The 26,511-nt window shown below is 41.3% G+C and overlaps 2 protein-coding genes across 5 annotated transcripts in view; one reads left to right on the top strand and one right to left on the bottom strand.

The window, feature by feature from the left end:
• LOC309712919 (myosin phosphatase Rho interacting protein) overlaps positions 1–26,511 on the top strand; it is a 54,629-nt gene extending 28,118 nt beyond the window's left edge. The window contains exons 10-25 of one of the 4 annotated variants that reach the window (XM_082544125.1): positions 8,829–8,885; positions 9,256–9,324; positions 9,408–9,497; positions 10,579–10,688; positions 10,853–11,408; positions 12,345–12,482; positions 14,011–14,070; positions 19,404–19,551; positions 19,675–19,792; positions 21,358–21,517; positions 21,642–21,755; positions 21,912–21,998; positions 22,091–22,253; positions 22,346–22,431; positions 22,774–22,848; positions 25,550–26,511. In XM_082544125.1, coding sequence (XP_082400251.1) covers positions 8,829–8,885; positions 9,256–9,324; positions 9,408–9,497; positions 10,579–10,688; positions 10,853–11,408; positions 12,345–12,482; positions 14,011–14,070; positions 19,404–19,551; positions 19,675–19,792; positions 21,358–21,517; positions 21,642–21,755; positions 21,912–21,998; positions 22,091–22,253; positions 22,346–22,431; positions 22,774–22,806 — 1,989 coding nt within the window. In that variant the 3' untranslated portion in view covers positions 22,807–22,848; positions 25,550–26,511. Of the gene's footprint in view, positions 1–8,828; positions 8,886–9,255; positions 9,325–9,407; positions 9,498–10,578; positions 10,689–10,852; positions 11,409–12,344; positions 12,483–14,010; positions 16,588–19,403; positions 19,552–19,674; positions 19,793–21,357; positions 21,518–21,641; positions 21,756–21,911; positions 21,999–22,090; positions 22,254–22,345; positions 22,432–22,773; positions 22,849–25,549 lie in introns of all 4 variants that reach the window. The other 3 variants (XM_082544123.1, XM_082544124.1, XM_082544126.1) reach the window with 3 other exon arrangements.
• LOC309713045 (uncharacterized protein) lies at positions 2,592–5,040 on the bottom strand (the record flags this gene model as incomplete). Its single annotated transcript, XM_082544385.1, has 2 exons — positions 4,631–5,040; positions 2,592–4,158 (listed from the first exon to the last, which is right to left on the bottom strand). The coding sequence occupies exon 2, from the start codon at positions 3,549–3,551 to the stop codon at positions 2,592–2,594; it is 960 nt and encodes a 319-aa protein (XP_082400511.1). The 5' UTR covers positions 3,552–4,158; positions 4,631–5,040.

The raw sequence follows: 26,511 nt of genomic DNA, 5'->3' as shown, positions 1-26,511 counted from the left end.
CTTTGCGAAGGGGTGGGTAACCTGAGGTCAGATTGGTGAGGGGCTTCACTAGGTTAGAATAGCTTTTAATGAAGCGTCTGTAATACCCTGCAAAACCAAGAAAAGACCTCAGTTCTTTCAGATCAGTAGGCACTGGCCAAGTTTGCAGAGCCTTCACTTTTTCAGGGTCAGTCTCCACCCCATTACGAGACACAACATGTCCCAAGTACCTCACTGATGTCTGAAAAAATTTACATTTCTCAGGGGATAATTTCAACCCGTACTCTTTCAGACGGTTGAGAACTTTGATCAGTCGGGTCTCATGTTCTTCCAGCGTTTTAGAGAAAACAATGATGTCATCAAGGAAGACAAGAACCTCCTTCAGGTTCATATCCCCCATGCATTTCTCCATGAGACGCTGAAATGTGCTTGGAGCGTTCGTAATGCCCTGCGGCATACGGTTAAACTCCCAAAATCCAATGGGACAAACGAAAGCTGTCTTCGGTTTGTCAGCCTCTTCAACCTCAATCTGGTAGTAACCAGATTTTAAGTCGAGGACAGAAAACCACTGGGAACCAGTCAGCGTGGAGAAAGTCTCCTCCAAGTTTGGGAGTGCATAAGCATCCTTCACTGTTTGCAGATTGAGCTTCCTGTAATCAACACAGAGACGCACATCCCCATTCTTCTTCCTCACCACCACTATGGGAGAAGAGAAGGGTGATGTGGACTCCCTGATCACACCTGCCTGTTGAAGTTCTAGCAAGTGCTTTCGGACAGCTTCCAGATCATTTGGGTGTATGGGGCGTGCCCTGTGCTTAAATGGAGTCTCATCAGATAGCTTGATTTGGTGTTTTACCTGATTAGTTCTCCCAAAGTCAATGTCATTTTGCGCGAAGACCTCCGGCATATTGGCAAGTTTTTGTGTTACTCTCTCTCTCCACTCAGCACTTATGGGTGAGTCCTCGAAGTTGAAGTTGAGGCCTAGCTTCTGCTTGGTGCTAGAATCTGGTGTCACCACACAATGCTCATGTGAGAGAACACGATGAAATGCACTGATTTCCCCAATCACACACTTCTGGGGAATAACAACATCATGATCCAGCTCATTAGTCATTACGACTGGCACTTTATATGGCGCTTTCTGGGGCAAGTCAATGAGGCAAGGTTTAACTAACACCCCACCTGGCAGTGCTGACAAGGAGGGATGTTCTAAGAGGACAGATTTCTCAGTGGTATGACTGTTTACATCAATGAACCCCTCTAACACTACGGTTTGTCCTGCTGGAACTAGCTGGGGGTCTTTTCCGAGCGAGGTGACCAGACCAAGGCGGTTATCCTTGCACTGCCTGTGTCGCAGCCCCAAAATCTTTAGCACTGCTTTGTAACCATATTGTGATGGTTCATACTCTTCAGGACAGGTATCACAATGGAGTTCGTAAAGTAGATCTAGTGTGTTAGTACCTATCAAAACTAGTGGCTGGGGGACTGTACGAACATCTGGAACCACCAATGCTAGTGTGGGGACTTCAACCTCAGCACCTAAAAACTCTTTGGGGAATACAACATTAATCTCAATGTAGCCTAGATAAGGCACAGATTGGCCATTGGCTCCTTCAACCTCCAAAAGCTCAAAGAGAGGCCGGATCTCATGTTGTGACAGGTTCTGATTGTAAAACGACTGTGGAACAGTGGTGACTTGAGAGCCTGTATCCATTAAGCAGCTAACACAATTGCCCTCTATTTGAACCTGTGCTGTAGTTTTCGCCCCTATTAAACCTTTGGGTAATTTGAAATTACCACGCTCAGCATTCAATGTTAACATGGCACCCTTCTTAGTGGTCACTTTAGGCTTCTTATCAGCGGGACGTGTTTGACCCGTTGCAGTCCCCATCTGTCCCACGACAGGGACTGAATTCAGTTTAACGAAGGTGTGTTTCGGTGTTGGCTTTCCCATAACTGCTGACGGATTCTCAGTTCCTTTCTTTTAGCAGCTACCAGGGCAGGATTTGGATCTGACTCACAGGTGGCCACAATATGACCATCCTCCCCACAACGGAAACAGTACCACGGTTTTGGCTTTACAGTTAAAGCGCTGTGTGGAGGGGGCCCTGGTTCAGTCTTTGCATGGTCAGGTTTTTTAGTTTCATCTTTCTGCATGTGTTCTTTCTTAGAAGCAGTGGGTTTTCTTTTTTTCATGAGTGCTGTCAATTGACTCTTCAAGTCAGCAACTTGCTTCTTTAACTTACTTAGGTCACTTGATTCAGATTCAGCTTGTGTTTCGCTTGTTTCCTGAACACTCTGTCTATGGGAGACAACCTTAGGTTTGGTAGTACCAAGGTGCCGTTTCATTCTACTAGTTTTTGTTTCTTGCCTATTTTCTGCAGTACGCAGCAGCAACAAAAGCTCAGCGAGTGATGGGGGTTGTCGATCCTTAAGTTCTAGCTGCAAGACAGCAAGCAAGTCATGATTCCAACAACCCCTGTAAAATTGTTTCAGGAGGTGTTTGTCGACCTCTTGTGGCTGTACACCTCCCCTGCGTACAGTACGGTTCAATGCCACCTGCAGGCGATGCAGGTAAGCTGAGGGTTTTTCTCCAGGATCTTGCAACGTGTTCATGATTCCTCCCCATCCTCAACTGTGCCAAAGGCAGATTCCAATAATTGCAGGTAGGTAGATGGTGGCGCTTCAGGTCCAAGATGTCGAACTACATCTGAAGCAGGAATGAGGAGGCTCTCGAGAATTTTATGAGTCTTCTCCAAGTCAGAAACAGAAGTGTCCTCCATCATTAAATCAACATGAGAGCGCCAAGTATCATAATCAGCTTCATTATATGGCCGGGGAATCTTCCCAGAAAAAGCTCTCAGTCTCAAGGTGGAATGGGTACGTGACATCTTATCATCACTCTTTACAATGTGTTCAACCACAATTCTCTGTACGTCTGGTGGGTTAAGCTCACCAGGATTTAGAGTCAGGGATCTCTTGGTTCCAGAGCTTAAAGTCGGTGTGCGATATTCATCATCAGCGTGGCCAAGCTTAGGACAGACTGAAATACCAGCTGATTCAATAAAAGTAGCAGGGGTCTGGCTGGGCCTGTCAGTATGATCAACTTCCTCTATTTCAACCTCAGTACTGAGTGCAACACTTTCTTTGGCGACACCCACAGACTTTTCAATTTTTGTCATCACCTCTCTCAGTACCTCTTCAAAATCTTTCCCACTTAGCTTGGCTATTCCTCGCAATTCACTCAGGTAAGTATCTGTGACACTCCCCCCAACTCTCTGGGAATAAACATCTGTCAAAGCATGTACAGAAAATACTACATCAGGATTGGCAGCTGAGGGGTGGACATAGGGCAACAAGGGTCCTAATGTTTGCACTGCTACTCCTGAGTTATACTCCACTATCTGATCCTTGTTGAATTCAGATACTTGATCATCAATGGTGAGGACCCTACTAATAGAGCCGTACTGCTTTAAGAACTCAAAAATCTCTTCATCCTTTTCTGATCCTGTTACCCCACGCACTATGACAGCATTTGGGACCTTAATACCTAATTTTTCAACAAAATCCATCTTTTGGTGCGACAGACGGTCTTACCAAAAGCTCAATCACACAAAATATGCTTCACTATCGTCACCCATTAATTCAAGGCTCCTGGCTGGCTCGCCACTTTTACACTGTAACCAGTATGTAACAAAATATATAAACAATGGGCAAATCAGAAGATTTCAGGAACGACAGGAGCCCAGAGGATGGGTAACCACAATGAAAACACAACTGCAAATGATGAAGCAATAGTTCAACTGTATTTGAAATTTGTGCACTGTATTGCCTTTACAATAACAACCAAAATTGTGTGTGCGCGCACAGATACCCAAAATAAAAAAGAAAAGAATGTTAGACCCGGGTCTTTTAAAGTGTCAATAGGATCCAGATCAGGCCTGTTTGGTGATCTGGTGAGTTATTGGTGTGAGTTCAGTCCACGATCGATGTATGGTTTGCACTGTTTTGTCCTACCACAGTTCAGGCAACCAGACTTCAAGATTCAATTCCAAATGGGCTGTGGCTCGCCATCCATTGCAATGGAAAATTATTCCTCTTCTGCGGATTTCCACAAAGTCTGTAATCCAATGTTCTCCGAGGAGTCTCGGCTCCTTTCTCCAACTCAAAAAACCTGACCTAAGAGTGAGGTCAGAATTACTTCAAATGAACACGGTTCACACTTAACTAACACTTCTGTTTAAAGTATAAATCATGAACAAAATGTGTTTCAATTTCTAATGTTGTACAACTAATCAAATTCTAAACGTTTTCATTACATGGCAATGTAGCTATCACCAATCATTAAAGCAATTCACACTGCTCATTAAAAGCAGCAAACTCAATATACTCTGCTCACGGTCAAGTAACAACAGTGATGAATAAAAGTAACACAATAAAACATTTCAATACAACAGATAGACATACTGTTTTTTCCTTAACCTAACAACAGCTAATAAGTTCTCAACTAACGCTTAACAACGGGAGTGAGCGTTTAGCACACTCGCTAGCTACTTGCATAGTACCGTCACCATTAGCGTTTGTTTTTTGAAGCGAACAACATTAACATTTCAGGATGCCGATCAGTGGCTATAACAGTTTCGTTACTCACCAGTGCAAAGCACTTCGTATTCATAAAACTAGCTTCGGCTATCCAAATCTGGCGGCTAATCAAGCAGACACCAACAGCTTCGCTGTTTCAACAGCTACCACGTTTTCCCCACAGGTACTGCTATGGCGCGTGTGGTCTAAGCAGCCTTAGCAGCGCAACCAAACATGAAAAACAAGGCGGGACAAACAATCCCATTGGTTGGACTGCATTTGTATCCAGGTCAAAAAAATAACCTTTGAGAAACAAAATAAATAAATAAATAACACAAATAATGCAATTCCATACAAAATAATTTGGATTTTTTCTTTAGAGTCTCTCTCCAATCATGAGTGCTTTTAACTGAACAAAATAAAACACCTTTAATAATAATTACAATAAACAGTCTCTAATTCCATCTGTTTGCCACTGGGCTACATAAACCCTGTGAGTACCTTTTCAGATTGGCTTAACGCAAGCTGACGCATCACAACTCATTACAGCTTGTTTTTCATTACATCAAGTAACACTTAACTAAGTGGAGTAGTTATAGCAACCCGGTCAAACATCACACGACGTCATTTGTATGCGATGGTATATGTGTTGCTCGGTCTGTGGCTTTTTGTCAGACTCGGGGACACCCGTGTTGTTGTTTGTTTTTCTTCCATTTTCCGAGTTGCTGGTTTCAAAAATGACAGTTTTAGATTTTCGTGAAGGGGATGCTCTCATGACTCATCGAATGAAGCTGCTGACTAGCCGTTCAGTCAGCAGTCTGACGACGTCACATTCTCGGATCACCTCAGATTGCTTGGAACCCCCTGCCGAGTAGGTACTGCTGGAAAAGCACTACTTGTTTCAGTCAGTGTGAACTGAGGGGAAGAACCAAGGCTCATTAAATGAATCTTTATCTATGTTTTACACTGTGAATCATAAAACGCTACAAATCCATGAATACAAAATATGGAGCAGGAAATGGTAGCAATAAGTCCTCTTTAATCTTGAATTATTTTTAGGGAAAACCTTTGCCTAAAAATGAATCAACTTTAATATTAAAGATATTATTCAATATCTAAATAAAGATTAGATATTAATAAATATGTTAAGATATTTATTAATTTACTTAAAATATAGTTAAGCTGGAGAACAACATGAAAACTGTCATATACAGTAACTAAGAGTACGCATGAAGTTTCACATTTCCACACATCGCGTCTAAATCCAGTTTATTACTTTGACTCTTGTTTTGTCTTCAACAACTTAGCAAAGGTAGTTTTAAGCTTGCTTGACGCTTGTGCAGGTAGCAAACAGTAAGTTTATCAGGACTGTTTGGCTGAAGTGGGAGTTGAATATTAATATTAATATTTAATCCATAAATAGTAAAGTGTCTTATTTCACTGTTTTGTAATCTCTGCTAAAGCCACGCCATGCTGCTCCTAAAAGCCGCGGTGAACCAGTAATGAATATGGTTCAATAGGGTGATGAATAAAGGAGCAGGTTCAAAGTTTGTCCTAATAATTTTCAGACCTGAACGCTCCAGGACTGAAAGGTCAGTGCGTTCTGTCTGTGGCCTCGTAAACAAAGCTGCTCTTGTTCTGTTAAGCCGGAGGATCAGAGGTCAGCCGCAGTGCCAGGGCTTCAGCCGAGCAGAGAGAGATCGCTGGCTTGTTGTTGTTCGAGCCTAAGAGGCGTGATTCGCTTAGGTAACACAGTTAGGAGAATTAAACATTGAGCAAACTCTCAGCAGACATCACTCAACAGTATGCCACAGAAAACATTCTATAGACAGATTTAGTGGGGGTATTAACACTGATGGTGCAAGTGGAGCGTTACGGTGCACATGGGTTTGTTGTTCTTTTCCACCTTGATATTACTCTTTTTGCACTACAAGTAGTCTCACAGCTCAAAATAGTTCTTTGATTTTTATTACTGGGTCTTGTGAAGCCCCTCAGTTCCAGCCACTATCTAAAACTTTCTGCTCATTCCTTCACAAACAGTAGGTTTGAATAACAGGTTGATGGAGCACACAACCAGCACTGTATGCCTGAAGTGACCGTATGAAGGATGCTCCCTTTCTTTGGCATCATTTAGATCTAAGTGGGGGGAAATGTCAGAAACTGAGCATTTAGAGTACACTGTAAATAAAAGAAGCACAAAGCCACCGTAAAGATACCCGCTGGTTTCTAGATTCCACATTGGAGGTTAAATGTCAGCATTTGGCTACACTTATCTTGGGTATCCTATTTGGATGAGTGTTCAATGAGAGCATGACACGCTCAGTTGTCAGCTAGCAGTCTTTTTTAGCTAAACTGCAGATGTTCAACACATAGACATAGCTAGTTAATACCAAGCAACATATGAGGCTTAGCCCATAGCTGTCCGCTTGCTGTACTAGCATCACTAGTAGTCAAACTAGCCCTGCCCCTAATTTTAAATCTTACCAAATAAAAATATCTTTTTTTTTTTTTAATACCCCAAAAGTCCAACTAAATGGTGTATGTAATGAGAGTCTATGGGGACTGACCTGTTTTTGGAGCAAATCTTAAGTGACCTTTAAAGGAACTGGCAGTTTTATTTTTATTTTTTAAGCAGACTTATTTTTCAGCCCTAGAGTTTGCCTCTTGGAACTATGGGAGAGGATTAGGGCCAGTATTTTTTTATTATTATTTTTTTAACCACAATTCTGAGATTATTGTCAGATTTCAAAAAAGTCCAAAAGAAGTCCTCAATTTGTATTTTGGTCTCCCCCCCTCCTCTTCCAATGGCTCTAATCCTCTTCTGTATGGCTCAGTCTAATACACAGTTCGGATTTTTTATTTATATTTTTTCATTCTATCAATATATAACATAATATGTAATAATTTTTTGCTTTCTGTCTATGATTAAAATCACAATTTCTATAAAGTTTCTTCAGAAGACTGAAGAAGTCACTTGGATGAGTGGTGAAATGTTTCTCCAGTAGATAATGGTACGTTCAGATGAACAGAATCAACTTTCTCTGACTTCAGTCAGCTGTTCAGATCCAACCTTTCTCCTGTAAAACCTTCTGCAGCATTTTACAGGAGAAAGTAACTGTCCTTGCAGTTTATTGTGCAGGTAAACGGGCAACTGTGCAAGGACAGCACTGTTTCAGATCCTTCTTCTGACTTTAAATATGTAAAATCTCTCCACATTACTGAATTCCACTTACCTTTTTTTCAACACTGTCGTCTTTTGAGCCGAGGGCTGCTTTGATGGGAGCGTTAGCATTTGGTTTTGTCATGTTGTTGTTTATTTCACTCATGCTCCTAATGTGTTGGTTTGTAAAACTACAGCAGGCCCAACATTAGCACATGTGCTGCTGCTCACGACGTAGCGCTAAATCCATTATCATCGGCCTTTTTCTGGTAAAATAAGGTTGGAACAAGTTCTGTTGACTTTATATTGATCATCAGCCATAGTCTGATGGAAATAAGATTGACTTTAAATGGAATATCTGATACAAACCAACTGTGACCTCTGACAAACTTTATCAATGTGTGATTTCTTTCCTAATGTTCCTTGTTGTGGTGGTGCAAGGGTGCTGTAACCCCCGTGCTGCAGGGCGCGGCGCAGCCCCCTGCTCTCCCCCTGCTCTCCAGGTTATTCTTCTCATCCTGCTCTCTCTGTGTGCAATTTGTTATGCTGCGTGAATTCATTCTGCTAGATCTAAGATGGAAAAAAGAGACTATGTCTGAGTGTGTATGAGCCCGTCACAACTTCCTACTGCTTCCTGTGGTCACTGTTCACGTGTGCGTGTCTGTGTGTGTGTGTGTGTGTGTGTCAGGCTGAGCACTTGGGTTCTGTGGGCAGCACAGCCCTGCAACACATGTGGCAGAAGTTGGCCCCAGTCAGCGGTCCACATTTACATCCTCATCCTTGTCTGATCCGCTGGCAGGGTCAACTTCTCCCTGCAGCCGACTGAGTGAGCATGTGTTTTAGCTGCTGCTGATTTTTGAATGCTAGCAGTGAGGTATTGAACTTGAATTTGACACACTGCCACTGCATTACCTCTCGTTTTATTTAGGCGCTGTTTGTGAGAAAAGTTGAAGTCCTTATTGATGCTTTCTTTTAAAATGAAGATGGGTGGTGGTAGTTTGCTGCTGCAACACATTAATAAAGAACAATGAATGAAAAACATGTTGCTTTGTGACGTTTTCTTAGAATCTGTATCCTCTCTTTATCGATTTATTTCTGTATTTTTTAGCCGGACTTGCTGAACTTCAAGAAAGGCTGGATGGTGAAACTTGACGAGCAAGGCCAGGTACCATTTTTATTAGCTAATTAGGAGAAACGTAAAGAGGAAACTGAAAATGGTATTAACCATTGAAAGCTAAATGAAAATGATTGCTGGAGTCTTCAAAAAAATCAAGAGTTCAAAAACCTGAGTCACTGTCTGTCTGTAGCGTTCGATGGCCTTTACACACCTGTGGCCACACTTTGATGTTCCATCTTCAATGGACTTGAAAGACGAGGGTGGTGCTAGGAAGCTTTAAAATACTGTTTATAAGATATATAAAGAGACAAACTCTACACTGACACATAGGACTGTGTGGACACTCGATATGTGACTTGCTATGCTACCTTGCTGTATTACACAGCTCTGTTTTTAAACTGTAAATTTTTTTCTCAAGTGGAAGAAGTACTGGTTTGTGCTGACTGATCACAGCCTGAGATACTACAAGGATTCAATTGCAGAGGAGGTGGGCTTATTTGTTCTCTTTCACACCTTGTGTTTTTATTTCCTTCTACCTTTAAAATGCGTCTTTGTTTCTGTGTAACTCAGGCCTCTGACCTGGATGGTGAGATTGACCTGTCCACCTGCTACAATGTAACTGAATACCAGGCTCAGCGAAACTATGGCTTTCAGATTCATGTAAGAGGCTTTGCTTGTTTTGTCTCAAACCTTTCTGCTCAAGGAAAAATCTTTCAGTGTGATGACATTGTAACAGTTCGTGTGTTTGATTCTAGATTTTGTTGCACTTAACCATTAGCAATACTTAACATGTAATTTTGCTCGTCTTCTGGGGTAAATGCCAGATTTTCCACTCGATATCCACAGTAAAATGTCATATTGTTTCATCATCTGGGTGTTTTTTGTCACTCAGTATTTAGTTTAAACAAGAAGAACATTTTCATTTCATGCATTTTATTTTATTTCAAAGGCATTGAAAAAAAGTGGCCACCAAGTGGTCATCTTAAGCCCTTATGTGTGAACAGTAATGTGAGGCTGTCTGTTTGCTTTATTCTATAAATGCAGTCATAAAATCACCGATCCAATTTAAAAACTGCTTGGTGACTCAGAATGTAAGAGAGTGTGTATGTACCCTCCAATCTGCAAGAAACTTTCCCTGAATATTGTCTCACACGCACATTACTAACATCTCTCTGTTTTATATTAATTTTGAGTCGCCACTAAATACTGAATGAAGGCTTTGGAAAGTGCTGCAGGCACTTTTGCTAGTACTCCTTATACGCAACCACACAGCTCCATGAGCTGATGTCTCCACGTGGTGCGTTCAACTTTAAGTCAGAATTTCCAACTTCCTGGTTGGAATTTTTTTTTAACTGGAACGCCCCCTCAAGTCAGGCTTCCAACTTGGAAAGTTGGGGCAGCTCCATCAACTCTGACTTAACAATCAACGATGGCAGCAGCGCACGTAAAAACGAAACAATGAAAGTGTATAACTTAGTCTGAACTGCTGTTGTTCATTGGACATCTATGAACGTGCTGCAGCTGTGTTTGTAGGCACAAAAACAGAAATCACTGTATTTGTAGTGATGCGGGATTATTTGGGTTTTCTTACTTTTCCAGGTTTGCTACTAGAGAAGCGCTAATGAATCTGCTACGATAAAGAGAGATTTCTATTCAGGATTTTTTTGGCTGCTACATCTCTTCTCTATATCGCTCTTTCTCATCACTCTGTGTGTTCTTCACTGTGCTTTTTGATGTTTAGACGCAGGAAGGAGTGCACACTCTGTCTGCCATGACAGCAGGCATACGTAGGAACTGGATCCAGGCAGTCATGAAGAATGTCAGACCCTCCACTGCCCCTGATGTGGCAAGGTGGGTACAAGTCACAGTTATAACATGCTTCTCAGTTATCAAGAAACTCAATGCTTTCGTGTAATATTCATGTATATTAATACATTAAAAGATAGATTTCAAAGTTTAGAGATGAAAAAAGAACAGGAAAGCAGAAACTTACTTTGCTTTCTTTCGCCGTTTAGCTCGACCGAGGATCATGGCTCATTCTCTCCTTTAGAGGGTCTCGTCAGACCAGATGTCACTCAGGACTCTCCTTCTTCTGAGGCCTCATCTGTAGACAAAGAAGCCACTTCTGGAGTCATTAAGAGCCGAGCTCGCGAGCGCAGGCGAGAAGGCCGCTCTAAGACATTTGACTGGGCAGAGTTCAGGCCCATAGCCCAGGCTCTGGCTCAACAGCGGGCGCAGGAAGCCGAGAGTCTCCAGGCAGACATGGGGGAGCTCGAGCGCAGTCGGAGAAGAGAGGAGAGACGGAAGAGGTACGAGAACGTGACAAGCTCAGACCCTGCATCGGTTAAAGAAGGAGGGAGGACCGACGATGAGAGGGGAGACGAACCTCCGGGTTCGCTAGGTCCCGTATCTCTGGAGAGGCAGCAGATGGTGGAGGAGGTGATCGAAGAACACTGGCGACAGGTAGAGAAGACGCCCATGCGGGAGGAAAGGAGGGTGCCGCTGCCCACCGCAGTGCAACCTAGAGAGACTGTAGAGCTGGAGCAGCTACTGGAGAGTTATAAGCAAGGGGTATGTTTCCTTGTTTGATTTAGATTGTTGCTGTTGTTTTGAGTGAAATTCAAATATACAAAGTGAAGAATCCAGTCAGCAAGTACAGAGCTAAGCCTGTATTTAAGCTTCAGGGGGAAAATGCATTTTAGATTTTATTTGGTTAGTTTTAATCGGTTTAAGAGCTTCAGTAAATTTAAACTTGCCATTGAATTGATTGCTGCATACAGTATAACATAGTCATGAATAATAACTCTGTAGTGTAACAGTTTAGGTATTTGCTTAACAAGTGAAAGATGAATCCAATGAAGCCAGCATCTTACCAACAGTCAAACACGGTGGTGGTAGTGTGATGGTGTGGGGCTCTAAAAACAAAAACAAAAAAGACTGAAATCCTATTGAGATGCTTTTGCAAGACCTCAAACAAGAAGGAGAGTGGGCAAAATTTCTTCCCCAGTGATGTGAAAGACTGATTGCAGTTTTTGCAAATGCTTGGTTGCAGTTTTTGGTGCCCCAGGTAGCACAACCAGTTATTAGGTTTAGGGGGAATTCACTTTTCCTACATAGGGCCAAGTAAATTTGCGTAGCTTTTTCTTTAATAAATGAAGTCATCATTGTAAAAATGCGTGTTTGCATTTATTCAGGTTGTCTTTAAGTCTCCTATTCAAATAACCATATGGTCAGGGCCTTTCTGTGGGGGGTGGCATGGTCTCCTCCCTCCTCTCTGGGTACTCTGCCTTCTCCCACAGCACCAATAACTGGGCGTTTGCTGCAGTTAGTGAGGTTATGATAATTGGTGATTCAAAATTGCCTCTCACTCTATGGCAGCTGGGATTGGCTCCAGCCCCCCTGTGACCCTGAATTGGATAAGCAGAAGAGGATGGATGGATATATATATATATACACACACTACATTATATATTTTATATTCTAATATTCTTCCTGCCGTTTTTACAGATTGAGGACCTGAAGGCACAGTTGAAGAGCTGTCACAAGCAGCTCCTGGACTCAAATAAGCACAAACAGGAGCTGGAGATCCAGCTGAGAATGGCTCTGGAGAGAGAGCAGGATGACCGATCTGGTTACATCTCTCCGGTGAGTTGTCCCTTTATTCTGCTCTTATGGGAAGTCCTGTTGTAAACTCGATCAGTACATTCTTAACTGAGCAGTGGTTTCTACTTCATTTCGTAACATTTTCTGCATGTTGTATTTTATCGAGAGAAAATCGCAACCAAACTGACGAAGCTACAACGTGGCTACAGATAAACGCCTTTGCATGACTTCATTGCATGTGGAAAACGATAAGATTTCATTACTAAATTGGCTTATACTAGTTAATCTGCTCGCTTTGTGTTGTAGGTTTTTACTTTATCAGGACTCATGCAAGGAGTTATTTGAGTAATTTTCTTGATTTTGGACCAAAGGACTGTAGTTTTGCAGTTTCTGGAGAGGTGTTATTTCACTATAAGTGTTAATTACATGTGAAAAGTGATAAACAGACACAAATATAAGAATAATGTTGAAGTGTGTTTAAACATTTACCGTATTTGAGTTTTTTCTCATAGAATCAATACAAAAAGATGAACATGAAATCAAAATTAGAAAAGCGGAAGTGAAATGATGGCATTTTTTTTTTCTCCTTGTAATTTTCTCTTTTGCATTTCGACTTCATCATTCAATTTATAGCAATAGAAAATGGAAAAAGCGAAACTTGAGTAGAACTTGTTTTCTTTTTGATTCATTTTTCAGTTGTTTGTTGCCGAATTCATGAAGAGAATTTTGTCTTTGAGTTTAGAGTGACATTTTCCTGCATAGTCTCTGGCACGATTGCTTCACTTGTTGAAATGTTTGTCTTGACATGGAATAATAACCTCTTGGCCTGTATTCTACTCATTTGCATGGACATCAGATTCTTCTATTAACTGCTATAAAGACATCCATTTGTTATTCTTTTAACAAATTTTATATGTAGAAGTGTACTGACATAAATGTATGATGTCGATTTCTTTGCCTGTGTTTTGATGTATGAATGGGTTCTTACAGAGTGAGGCTGAATGATGTTTTAAATACATATATATGTAAATTATATATAATTTTGTTTTTGGCAGATTTCAAGTATAGTGCTCTTACTCTAGACAGTGAATTATTTTGAGAAAGTTGGGAGGGTGTTTGAAGCATTAGATTTGAGCTGCATAATGCATTTCATTATCTCCTCTCAGACTTGGACGTGAAACCTGTGAAATGTGTGTTTGTAGGACCTGGTATGCCTTTCTATCCTTGAATAAACCACTCAGCTGAAACTAATATTGCATTACTTACCACTTAAAGTAACCTTGAACCATTAAATGTGCATGCTATTGGTATTAACTAACCCCAGCTATTTAAATCTTTCAGTTGCTTTTAATTTACACCTTTAAACCAAAAGAAATTTTTGGATTTGTTTTGAATCTGTTCATTTGCATAATTTGGTATTGTTATGTGGGAATGCTTAATGTAATGTCACTTTTTAATTTAATAATAATAATTTAAAGAGAAATAATTAGTAGTTAGCGCTGGAAATTATAAGCAAGCTTTGTGTCTCCCCTGCTGTGTGTTAACCAACTGTCTGGTCCCCTTTTCCAAGCTGGAGCAACCTTTGGGTCTGGAGGCTGATGTGACGCCCCAGATGAAGAGGCCCGAACTGGTTAGTTCTCAAGCGCAGAGTTTAACAAAGAAGTACCAGGAGACCAAAGAGCTCCTGAAGCTGCAAGAGCTGAAAAAGCGCAATATGCAGGCACAGCTTGGCCTCTCGCTTTCTCACCTTCCCATCAAGGACCCTTACTTTTCTGAATCCCACAAAACATCCATCCTGGAAGGCCCTCCCCCTGAACTTGTCCAAAAACCAGTTAGCTTTTTAATCCAGGACACCACAGAGGCTATTCAAGAACTAGAGGACTTAACGCATGACAATCCTCTGACTCTAAAGGAGCTGGCGAAAGTGTTGAAATTACATAGCTGTAATCAAGACACAGCAGAGAAGCATCAACTTCAGAAGCTGCTGGAGACCTGGAAGCACCAGCAGGAGTTAGAAAATGAAACCATAAAAAAGAGTTTAGCTAGAGCTGGAGAGAGCATCCGCAAATATGAAGCTCGTCTTCTAACCATGGAGGACATGGTGGGGAAAGTTCACAAGCAAAGTTTTGAAAGCCCAAAGGGCTCCTACAGTCTTCTGTCCAAAACTGAGAACTACTCAGAGTCGAGTGATGAAACTATTGGAATGCTGTCTCAGAGGATTGAACTTTTAACTAGTGAAAATGGAGCATTGAAACAGCGATGTCAGGAGATAATAAATCAACTGACTGAGGCTGACAGAGAGATAGACAGACTGAAAGCTGAACTCATCAGCCAGCAAGGTGGCAAACAGCATCACCTTGTCTTGGAGGAGCTGAAAAGACTAAAAGCTGAACTGGCTGAAAACCAAGCCAATGCCATAGACAGGGAGTATTACGAGAGGGAGTTGAATGAGAAGTCCTTGAGGCTCCATGAAGCGCTCGTTACATTGGAGGAGCTTGGCAGCATCCTTAAAGACACTGAAAAGAAGCTACAGTTAAGAGAGGCCACACTGAAAGGTCTGGGCTTCCAGGGAGATTATGAAGATGACGAATTAAACCCAGAGAAAGAGCAACTCCAAGAGCTGCTTGAAGCCTCAGAAGCAAAGTTATTTGAGACCAAGTCAAGCCTTCAGACTACAGAGCAGCGCTGTATGGAACTAGAAACTAGGAACAGTCAACTAGTTGAACTAAATCAGAAAATTGAGAAGGTCAGCAGAGAGAAGCTAGAAGAAGCAGAAAATGAAATAAGGGTGCTAAGAGAGAAGTTGGTAATGAGCATGAGTACAGATGAAAAGGATGCTGAATCTGTTGAGGCAGAAGAGAAGCATGTGGATGATAAAGGACTTTTAATGAAAGTAGTACAAGAGTTTGAGATGAGGTCTGCATCGATGAATCAGGTTGTGGAAATGTTAGAACAGGTAGATGTTGATGTTGAGAGTATGCTTGGTGAATTAAAAAGCACTTTATTTTCCTCTTCAGAGGAAGAGACATTTTACCCGAGTGGAAAAGATGCGTCATTCGTGTTAAAGGGAGAGTTCTGGAGCCAACTGTTGGGCACCACTGTAGCAAAATCAAAGGAAGACGGACAGAGCCGTGACAGAGGGGTAGAAGAACAGATGATGGCAGAGAAGAGCTTAATGCTCTTGATTAGGAGGATTTGTTCGCAGGCAGACGTTGGAAGTGACAGAGTGACAGATTTGGGATCGATGTATAGCTGGCTTGATAATGAAACAAATGCTCTGATTCTTAAACAGTTAAAAGAAATTCTGGAGGAAAAGTCGCAGAGATTTAAGCAAATTGCCTCCAGTTTGAAGCTTGATAAAGATGACAAACTCCATTCTTTGGCATTAGCAAGCTTTGGCCAACAAACACAATCTTCCGAACATCTGCGTGAATCTCTCAAAGAAGCATACATATCTTACTTGATTATTAGGCTCAATGTCCAGTATGAGAAAGGGCTAAAGAAAAAAGAGGAAGAAGTAAAGATGCCTGGCGTAAATTGTCCAAATTGTCCAAAATTAAGAGAAGTTGCCAGTGGGCTTCAGTCCAAATTGGCAGATCTTCAAAGTCAACTATCTGAGGCGTATTTGAAAGCTGCCCCAGGGTCTCAAACTCTGATTCAGATTGAAGGAGAATCCATTGATTCAGTCGATAAAACCATTGAGCTTCATGATATGATAGCCGAGCACAGGAAAGAGCTACGAGAAGTCAAAGATGGCTACGAGCAGGAAGTTGATAAGTTGAGGCAGGAAATAGCAAAAGCCAACGAGACACTTCGTCTCCGTTCAGAAGAGAATGTAAAAGAGATTGACTCGCTGACGAACTGTATGGAGAACTTGAAGGAGCAGCACGAGAGGGAGATGAGTCGTCTCCTGGAGAGGTTTGACCGGGAAATGGAAGAGCTGCGAAGCATGATGAATCTAGCAACTGCAGGCAGGAATGAAGCAGATGACAACGTACCTTTGGATCACGCCTTGACCCTGAAAGAGCGCATCCAAGAGCTGGTGACCCAAGTCTCAGTCATGACCGAAGAGATGAGACGGCGCGAAGAGCAGGGCGACGTAACCATTCTGCGGCTGAAATACGAGAAAGACCTGGAAAACCTGAAGGTGGAAGTGCTCCTTGTCCTTGCCATCCTCCATCTGTGATGCCTTGTTTTCCTTTGTGGCATTCCCAGATCCCCCTCCCTTCCCCAACATCTACTCCCTTCTCTCGCTCTTTGTTCCGTAAACCAATTTTCTTTTGTGTTGCATGAAAACTAACCTGCTGCAGGTTTATGTTATCACTGATGCTGCTTTAGTTGTTTATTGAGGAACCCATTTTGTTGATGTTTCGTCAAAGTTACCTTAATGAATACAAGACTGAAGCCTCAAACTCTGACTTGGAGTTTGAAGCTGATGGCTTCTCTCGAATTTGGGCTTCAGAAATCTGTCAGTGCCCGACTGTTCTGTGAAATGAGTTCCTCTATTGGTAGTTGAGTGTGCTTACTGATCTAATCTCGGCAGTTTTAGTTACAAAGCAAATAACTGATCCTTTGCAGCACCTTGAAGTCTTTTAGAGTTAAGAATTTTAAAAAGACCATTTCTGTTTTCAGATTAATATTAACTTTAATTCTTTTCCTTTTGCCGTTTCTACTGTTTATTCCATACTGTGACTGAAGACAACTGAGTACTAGCTTTTTTTTCTTGAACTTGTCAGCAGCTAATTGGCAGCACTTGTGATGAAACCCAATATTTTCTCAAGCAGAAAAATTAAATGCCATTCCTAAGATAATAAAGGCTTGTCCTCATATACAGGGTTGGGGGCGGGTTTCCCATTCGGCTCCAAGAGCTGCCCAAAACTGCACACCTCTGCAATGGGGAAAATGCCCTCAGTGACAAGACGTCACTGAATAAATATCTTGATCTGAAATTATTTGATATTTTCTTGAACATAAAGGACAACAGCTCCTAGTTTTTCAGTAGGATTTGTATTGGAGAAGGTTTAATACAAATTCCATTATTATACCCTAATTTGCAAAGGTATGCTTCCAAAAACTCCTGAATCCAGATAGGATAGGCTTCCAATGGTTATTTGTTCCTATGTTAGGCCTCACATTGCCATTTATAAACTACCAGAGCTAAAAGTAAATAAAACCATCCCCCATAAATCATCCTGCTATCAGAGGCACAAACAAATACATTAACACAATCAGCCATACCTGTTTATTAAACACAGTTTCTGAGCACTTAATGCAGGGATGTTTAATTTGATATGCTTACATGAATGAGTGTTTGGGGTTGTGTCTGCTAAGTTTCAGTTTTGAGGTAGTAATTGTCGATCACAGCTACAGTACGTTCTGTGATAATGAAATCTGTGACACCATGAATTCAGTAGATGTTGCAGAAAAACACAATTCAACTTTAACAGGGCAAACGGGACCTAGTTATAATTTTGTATGTCTAAAAGAGGGAATGGACATACGGCTTTGGTCAAAAGTTTATTTACACTCATCGTGGATATGAGTGTTGTTATTAATAATGAATTCTTTTGGAATGATTGTATAGCATACATCTTTATTCACTTTATAAACAAGAATTGGGTGAACAATTTCAAATTCATTTTGGATTTTCTCTGAAAGGCTCAAATATAAACATATTCATTAAAACCTTTAAGAAGTGGTCACAAAGGTTCTAATATATCTTTTAACTTGACAACACCAAGGCTTATTACTGTTAGTTATTTATTAGCGATCATGATTGACTGCAGCTGGTAATTTCTCTTTGCCAGTATTTTTTGGATTGACCAGTAACACCTAGAATCACCATCACGTGATACGAAATTGGCCAGAAAGTTGAGGACCAGCCCAGGAACCAGCAAGGCTCAAGTCTGCCATGAGCTGGAAACCGCTAACTGTCACTGTCCAGAGTGAAGCCAGCTTTATGTGGCCACGGACTAGGAGGGAGTTAACAAAGAAAGAAGCCCCTGTTCAAAAATCAAAGCCTTCAACCGCCACTCAAATTTGCAGCTATAAATTTGGAAGCCAAATGGCCTCTGGAGAACATTGTATATGGTCAGACAAGAGTAAAACTGAGCTGCTCGGCCCCAATGACAATAGGTATGTTTGGATAGAGCAATACAGACTAGTATAGTAGCAAGATTGCATTATGAAGATGACATTTTAATTCATCATTCACACAGCTTTGTAGCACACCAGTGAGTTTTACTTGTGTTGGCTCCTCATATAGTCTCTTTGACTTCAGGCAAACCGAAGGACCTGGATCGGGGCACAGCCACCAACCAAACACCCAGATTAGTGGCAGCGAATGCAGGACGGAAGTAGGGCAAGGTTTTAGGTTGGGCAAGTGCAAAGACTATTGAAATCTCTTCTTATTGAGGATTATTATTCTCCCTCACTTTATTCTCACCATCCAGAAGTGGCAGTTTTGCAAGATGATTGGGATGTCCTATGACACATGTAATGTTTGAGACACCCAGTTATATAATTGTCAGCTTAACCACACATTCCACCAAAGATTTGGCCTCCAGGCAGATTAGGATTTGTGTGTTAGCTGTAGGATACAAGTGCTGTTTGGAGTCCAGATTTCCAGAAGCTCGGATATTGTGCTGTGGACAGGAGATGGCAGCTTTTTTTTCTCTTACATCTCTCTCATTGTCTTTGCCCTTTTCTTACGTGCGTTGTGTATCCTGTCATTCCTTTTAATCCTTTTTGTACTCACACAGGCTCAACTTGCTCATGGCTGACAAGCTCAAGCTTGCAAGTGAATTGCTATAACTAAATTGATGATCTTTGCTGACATATAATTATATATAAAGGTCCAGGAGGTTTTTCCTCCTGCTCAGCTCCTGATCAGGAGAACCTTTTGGTCCCACGTTCAGGTGACCTGTAAACTCACAGCTGCAGTGTGCTCGCTTTTTGCCACAGGCCACCTGTGAGAGAGGTTTCGCTGCAATGGAGGAGTCTCACCAGAAAGTGATCGACGAGCTGCAGAAGAAACACCAGAGAGAGCTGGAGAACCTGAAGGAGGAGAAGGAGAGGCTGCTGGCCGAGGAGACGGCAGCCACCATCGCAGGTAAATAGAAAAAGTCGTACCAACTGTATCTTTTTCCTACTATATCTTTAGCTCATCATAACTTGCTTACAATGCGTTACAGTAAGTTTTGATTAAAAAGAAACTTTTTGTTTGTTATCTCAGCTATTGAAGCAATGAAAAACGCCCACCGTACAGAGCTGGAGAAGGAGCTGGAAAAGGCTCGCAAAACCAACAGCAATACGGAGAATGCAGACATCGAGGAGATCCGCAGACAGCATGAGTGAGTTCTTCTCATACCCATAAGCACCAAAGTGTTTGTAACCCCTCTCTCATCTCAGCTGATGAGGGCTGACAAACTATCAGGCTGGCTGAACCAGTGATCATGCCTGGTGGGACATGTCAAAAATGCTGTGAAGTAGTTGTTTGACAAGATACAGTGCATTGTATTCTGTGTCCTGATTGGCTGTAGACCACTGTCAATCAATCTCGTGCCGTGTCTCCTGTACAGTACAGAACGCGTTCAGCTTGTCAAATTTACATAAATCTTTGATCACTACCAGCGTGACTCTGAAGTGCTGCACCGTGTTTGTAAGTTTTCTCCCCAACAAACACAACAATGTCGATGAAACGTCGTCACCTGCAGGTGCCTTTGGTTTCATTCTATAATACTGGTCTTATTTTTCTAGCAGGTTTGAACTTTGAGAGTTTAAACAAGAGAGAAAAGTGTAAAAATGTTCATTCCTGTCTGAACAAAGTGTGTAATGAGGGGTTTTACAGCCTTAAAACATCTGTAATAACTGTAAAAAATAAAGTAGGCTACTTCGCAGATTTCACTTATCGCGGGTTATTTTTAGAACTTAACTCCCGCGATAAACGAGGGACCGCTGTATACTTAAAATATCTTATAAAGACAATTTTAGGTAAAAACTGAACCATTACTCCGTACGGTGTGGAAGTCTGTTATGCAGTGGTGGATTTTGGCTGGCACGGTTTGAGTCTATGTCCCTGACATTGAAGGAAAGCAGCCTTCCATGCAAATGGTTATAGGATGAATATTATGTGAGTTATGTTCTGGCCACAGCTGTCCTCAACTCAAATCTCAGCTGAGCTGAACACCTATTGCTAGCTATCAAAGCATTAGACTGCTTTTTTGTAGAAGAAATAAAATTCAGTTCATTTTATATTGTTAGGCACAGACCTTAATAATTCATTAATGTAGAGAAAATCCCAACAATCATGCTCGTCATGGATACATAAAAGAATATTCCTGTTGACTAAGTAGTCCACTGGACAGGAGGAAAAATTCAGATTAATCCGCAAGATGACTTAAAAAGGAGAAAACTGTTGGAATTGAGCCCAAGGTTAAAATTGTCTGTACAAATGTTCCACATGTATTTAAGAGTTGACTGAAAAAAGTAATGGTTCGTGTAGCTCGACTCTGAGTGTAAGATAATTGTACTAATAGGTTTCTGCTGACTGTGCAGGTGTCACTGCTGACTTGTTGGGACATGCATGCATGCACTGTGTTCAGCAGCTTGACACCCTGTGATGCTTCACACAGGAACATGTGTGGAAGTGCAGGTGTTGACTATAAATCACACTGCATTTAAACTGGCTTAGATTTTTTTACATTCTCTATTTTCACTCTGATGCCGGATAAAAGGAGAAGCTCTTTTTTTTTTTTTTTATTGCAGGGAACAGTTTGCTGCTGTTTATTTGCTCTGAAATAAAAGTACTCAGCATTAACCCCAAACTAACAGATGCTAAAGAACTGCCTGACCTTCAGGTTTTTTTCACTCCTGAAGTATTTTTTTCCTCTCAGCACGGTGTTGAATTGTATTTCAGGGAGGAGTTGTGTTCCTTCCAGCGGGAGATTGAGGTGTTGTCGGAACAGTATTCCCAGAAGTGCCTGGAAAACGCCCACCTGGCCCAGGCACTGGAGGCAGAGCGACAGGCCCTCAGGCAGTGTCAGAGAGAGAACCAGGAGCTCAACGCGCACAACCAGGTGCCGACAGAAACGCACACTGCTCACCTGAGCGCACAAATAACTGTGTTATAACTGCCCCAGTGGGCATGAAAGTGCACTGTCATTCTGAGTCTTCTGATTTGCTTCTGTGGGATGTTTTCAGGAGCTGAACAACCGACTGGCAGCAGAAATCACTAAGATGCGCTCCATGACCTCTGAGGATGGAGTGGGAGACACAAATACCACAATACAGGGGAAGGAGCTCTACGAGTTAGAAGTAAGGTTCAAGTCGCATAAGTTCCTGGATGTGAAACGTATGAAAACGAGTCTCTGCTAGTAAGGTTTTAATAGCCTCTCCTCAGGAAATGTTTCCACCCTCAAGGTGACTTGGCTCATATTTTTAGCATAATTTTTTCCTCGTCTTGTTTTCCAGGTTATGCTGCGAGTGAAGGAGTCTGAAGTCCAGTACCTGAAGCAGGAAATCAACTCCCTCAAAGATGAACTGCAAGCAGCCCAAAGAGTACATTTCAGTTTTTTTCTTTCCCCCTCATAAATTCATCACAGATCTAAAGATAAATCCTTTCTCTGAACTGCCAAACAATGTGCTTTCAGGATAAGAAATATGCAACAGATAAGTACAAGGACATTTACACAGAGCTGAGCATTGTCAAGGCCAAAGCAGAGCGGGATCTGGGCCGGCTCAGAGACCAGCTGCAGCTGGCTCATGAGGCGCTCGGGGAGCCGGCGCTGGAGGAGGTGGAACGAGGGGGCTATGGTACAAAAACGCGCCGCAAAACACACCTCATGTTGGAATCGACTCGCACCCAGACTCTTATCTTATTGTGACCGACACATTTTTTCCTCCAGATATCATGAAGTCCAAAAGCAACCCTGACATCCTCAAGATGGCAGCTGCTGCAGCGAAACGCTCAGAGCGCACCATGAGGTCAAAGGTGAGTGTCCTGTGAAGGGGCATGCAAAGAGTTTTATCAGATGTGTTAATTCAGGTTTTCTCATTGAACTCTATCACCCATTGTATCATTGCTCAAGCAACAGCAGATATTGAAAGTGGTTAACTCCAGCCTTCAAAAGCCTGAGAAGTTGTTTCCAGTGACTTGCTGCCACCTACAGGTCACCTGCTAAGTTGCATGCAGCATTGCATGCAAACCGGCTGCAATTTCCTGATCCATGTCGTGACTCCCATCAGAACTGCATTGTAGGCATTGTATTGCAAATGAAACACCGCAGTAGTCTTACACACACTTGCCTGTGTGTTTTCCCCCTTCTGTCTTCAGTCTGTGAGTCGAGACATGCCCTGGGACAGTTAGGGCTGCTGACGACGTGTAAGCTTCCTCCCCCTTCTCCTTTAGGTAAACCAAACCAGACGCACCCATGGGTGGATAAGCACACCCTCCTGTCCTCCACCTCTCAAGCCACTCAAAAGATCAGATTCTGCACATTAGTATGCACAAATACTCCACACTTGCATGGTGGTGAAGAATGAATGTCAGGTTTGGTAGAGTGACTGTGTATGTGACTTATCACTGGGCTTGATTACTAATATGTGGGTCCTTTCACTTTATCAGCCATGAACTGTATTGTATGAGGGGGTTACTTACACAGTGCTAAACAATGAAGTCCCAAACCTAATAAAAAGCTGTTTGTCAGACAAGTCAAGATGCACCTGAACTCTTAATTAATCAGCACTGTTAGGCAGGTGAATGATTAAAATGACAAGAACAACGTGGAAAAACTTTTCCTTCATCTTCACTTTCTCAATAAAATCAAAAAGTAATTTTGCTTGAATATCTTTAAATAGACTTGTTAACATGAGAGTTTTTGTCTTAGTAATAGTTTAATGTTCACAGTAAAATAATACTAGAAGTGTCTGCATCTAGTCGACTCAATATTTTGTTGTTCTTGTTGGTTAAACACATTTTATTAATGCACCAATGCATCAGTTCCCAGTTCAAAGATGCGGTTGGCGACTAACCAGCACGATCTCTATGAAGGGAAGTTGTGAATGAATAAGGGAGGAAGTAAAGAGGTCACAGCCTTGCTAACTGCCACAGTGCTTTGATGTGAAGCTGCGTAGCTTGGAAAATGCTTTTTCAGTTTGAGTGACTTTATGACAAAGGTAAATGTAAAATCAAATATAAAATGTTGGCCAAGATATGAACTTCAATCACAATGGTCATTTTATTTATTGCACATTTTGTTATACTTTTAATTCAATGTGCACAAAGTAAAAGCTTAAAAAGCAACATATGATTTACAGTGAAAAGAGCAAAATAAAATGCAAGTTAACAGTGAGAACAAAGAGGTTTGGAGTCTGCTTTTGAATATGTGCAATTAGCTGAACATTAAAAGAACTTATATATGTATTAGAGATGGACCGATCTGATATTACGTATCGGTATCGGTCCGATACTGACCTAAATTACTGGATCGGATATCGGAGAAAAATAAAAAATGTAATCCGATCCATTAAATATCACGAAAGCACCTCACAAAACTTGCAACACGCCGTAACTCACCTCAGAACGTTAGCAGTCGGAGCAGTATGCATCACGTGATAGAGCAGCTGTGGCATGCGGGACCTGTCGGTGGTCTGGATAGCATGTGGAGCTTCGCTAGCAACCTGGCATTTCATCTCCGACAAAGTTATCCCCGAGAGAAGTAAAGCAAGTGTGTAAGTCCATCTCTGAATGTTTGTAAAGCATTCCCACGTTAAGCTTAACAAGCGACTGCCTCTCGCTCTCCTGCTGCTACTTCAATCGTGAAACTGCTTAAATGATCAGCTGATCGGCTTTTCTGTCGCGAGTCCGTGTCTCTAGTTTGTTTTTGGCCCACTTTGCACCAGAAAGAGGAAACCAGCGGCTGAACAACAGCAGAACGTTTAAGCTTGATAAGCTGTTGTTAGAATTTATTTATTATTACTTTCTACACCAGGATCTTTTTCTACGTAGCTGACGCTGGTAACTGTGCAGGGGCGGATCTAGCAAAGTTTAGCCAGGGGGGCCGATAGGGCATGAACAGGGAAAAGGGGGCACAAAGACATACTTTTCTTTCTTATTCTCATTTAAAATGTCGAGCTTTTAATAAATAATTATCTGACACCCAAAGTTTTAATTTGATGTAAAATGAATAGAAGTCCATTACTGTATATAGTGACTATTAAGTCTAATATATATACCCTAGTAAGCTATAGTACTTTTTACTTTGGGAAGGTACCATCTGTGCAGTCTGCAATTTTGTTGAAGAAAGATGTTGAATCTATTTAATATTTCTTGAAAAATAATTGATTTCTGTGCATTTTTTTTCACACTGCATCAAATTAAGGTTGATTACGTCGATTAAGCATCATGAGGTGGAGCGTGAGGGGTGGTTCCCTATTTTTTATTTATTTCTTTTTGTTGTTGCTGGGAGTTGGAACCCTATTAGTTAGGTTGCTTAATATTTACGCTAAGTACTCTTTAAAATACCAGAATAGGGAGGATGGTGTAGGTCTAAGTTTATTAGATTGATCAGTATTGCTGAACTATGAAATATTTTTTTTGTATACAGGTATAACAGAATAGCTTTAGTGTAGTTGTTGTTTTAAACTTGAGTATGAACTTGCAGACTTGCAAAATGCAGCAAGATATTTTAAAAAACAGTTTTGTTGATTAAAAAACACTATATCGGATTCATATCGGTATCGGCAGATATCCAAATTTATGATATCGGTATCGGACATAAAAAAGTGGTATCGTGCCATCTCTAATATGTATAAGTTATAATGGAGAAACTTCGAGGTGAAGGAAAAGTGTTGACGTAAAACAGTTGAGTTAAACCCATTTTATGCAACCTTTTATCAGTTTTGGGACTCCATAGCACACATGCTAAAGAAGGGTTTGCTATCAGTTGTAGTGTGGTGTGTTAACACTCTATTTGAGAGGGATAACTCACTGGGTGACATCAGGTTTACACTGGGAGAAACACTGCTTGCTCAGAAACAGCACACGTGTCCAGAGTTGGGTTCATCATAAACTTATTTAGCATCTGCTTTTTCTCTCTTCATCCCACCAGAGTCTGAAGGAAGGGCTGACAGCGGAGCAGAGACTCCACCTGTTTGAAAATAAAGACACTAAGGAGTTCTGACAGTGACACGTCACGTCCCCCTACCTTGCTGCATGTTTAGAAGCCCACTATATTTTAGCTCTGTAATGACTTATTTAGTAACAACTACACACTGGTCACCAAACACAGATCATTTATTATTAAAAACATGCTATGAAGTTTGAATTTCATGTTTAGTTTGCATTCCATGCACTTCAGTTAACTGTGACTTTTTTGTATTTTTTTTCCTTACTGTAAATACTGTTTTTAAATGAGCATTTTTCATGCATACACTAGAACTATGACTGTGTAAGCTACTGTTTTAACTCTCTAGACTGTTGCTAGCCAAAAGCATAAATGTGATGTTAAATGGCTAAACTACAACTACATAATGACGAGTAATACTTGCATAACAAAACCGTAGGAATGAGTCTGGCGTTCAGTCTGCACGTTAACGCTCCTCCTCTCCGTTATCATTCCAGCACAGATGGAAGTGTTGCTCAGTAAACAAGCTATAGAACAAAAGTGCTTGTCTGCATTAGAAAAAAAGTGCTCACCCATGTTGCTGCTTTGTGTTACTTTGAAATTAACATCAAAGATGTTTCTGCAGTCTTGGGGAAAAAAATCAGATAAAATCAGTGCGCGACAGCTGAATGCATCAGGACAAGATTCACTGACTATAATTTAAATATATATGAAAGTTTATATAGATTTTTTTTTCTCTCACTGCAATCATTGGTCCAACTGTATAGGAGTTGCTGGAGTTGGTTTATGTTTGTAGTCTTGTTCAGTGGCAGTCCCTTTGTATTTATTTAAGTGGTTGGGATTTTTCTTTCACATTCCCATTCCTCTGTACTCTATTATTGTAAATATAAAGCAAATATACACCAACTGACTACAGGTTTATTAGCAATAAATATTTTTGCACCCTT

The sequence above is a fragment of the Aulonocara stuartgranti genome (assembly GCF_965226115.1).
Source record: "Aulonocara stuartgranti genome assembly, chromosome: 8".
NCBI lineage: Eukaryota > Metazoa > Chordata > Actinopteri > Cichliformes > Cichlidae > Aulonocara > Aulonocara stuartgranti.
Note: the sequence above shows the minus strand (reverse complement) of the source record. Positions and strands in the feature narration are given on the sequence as shown.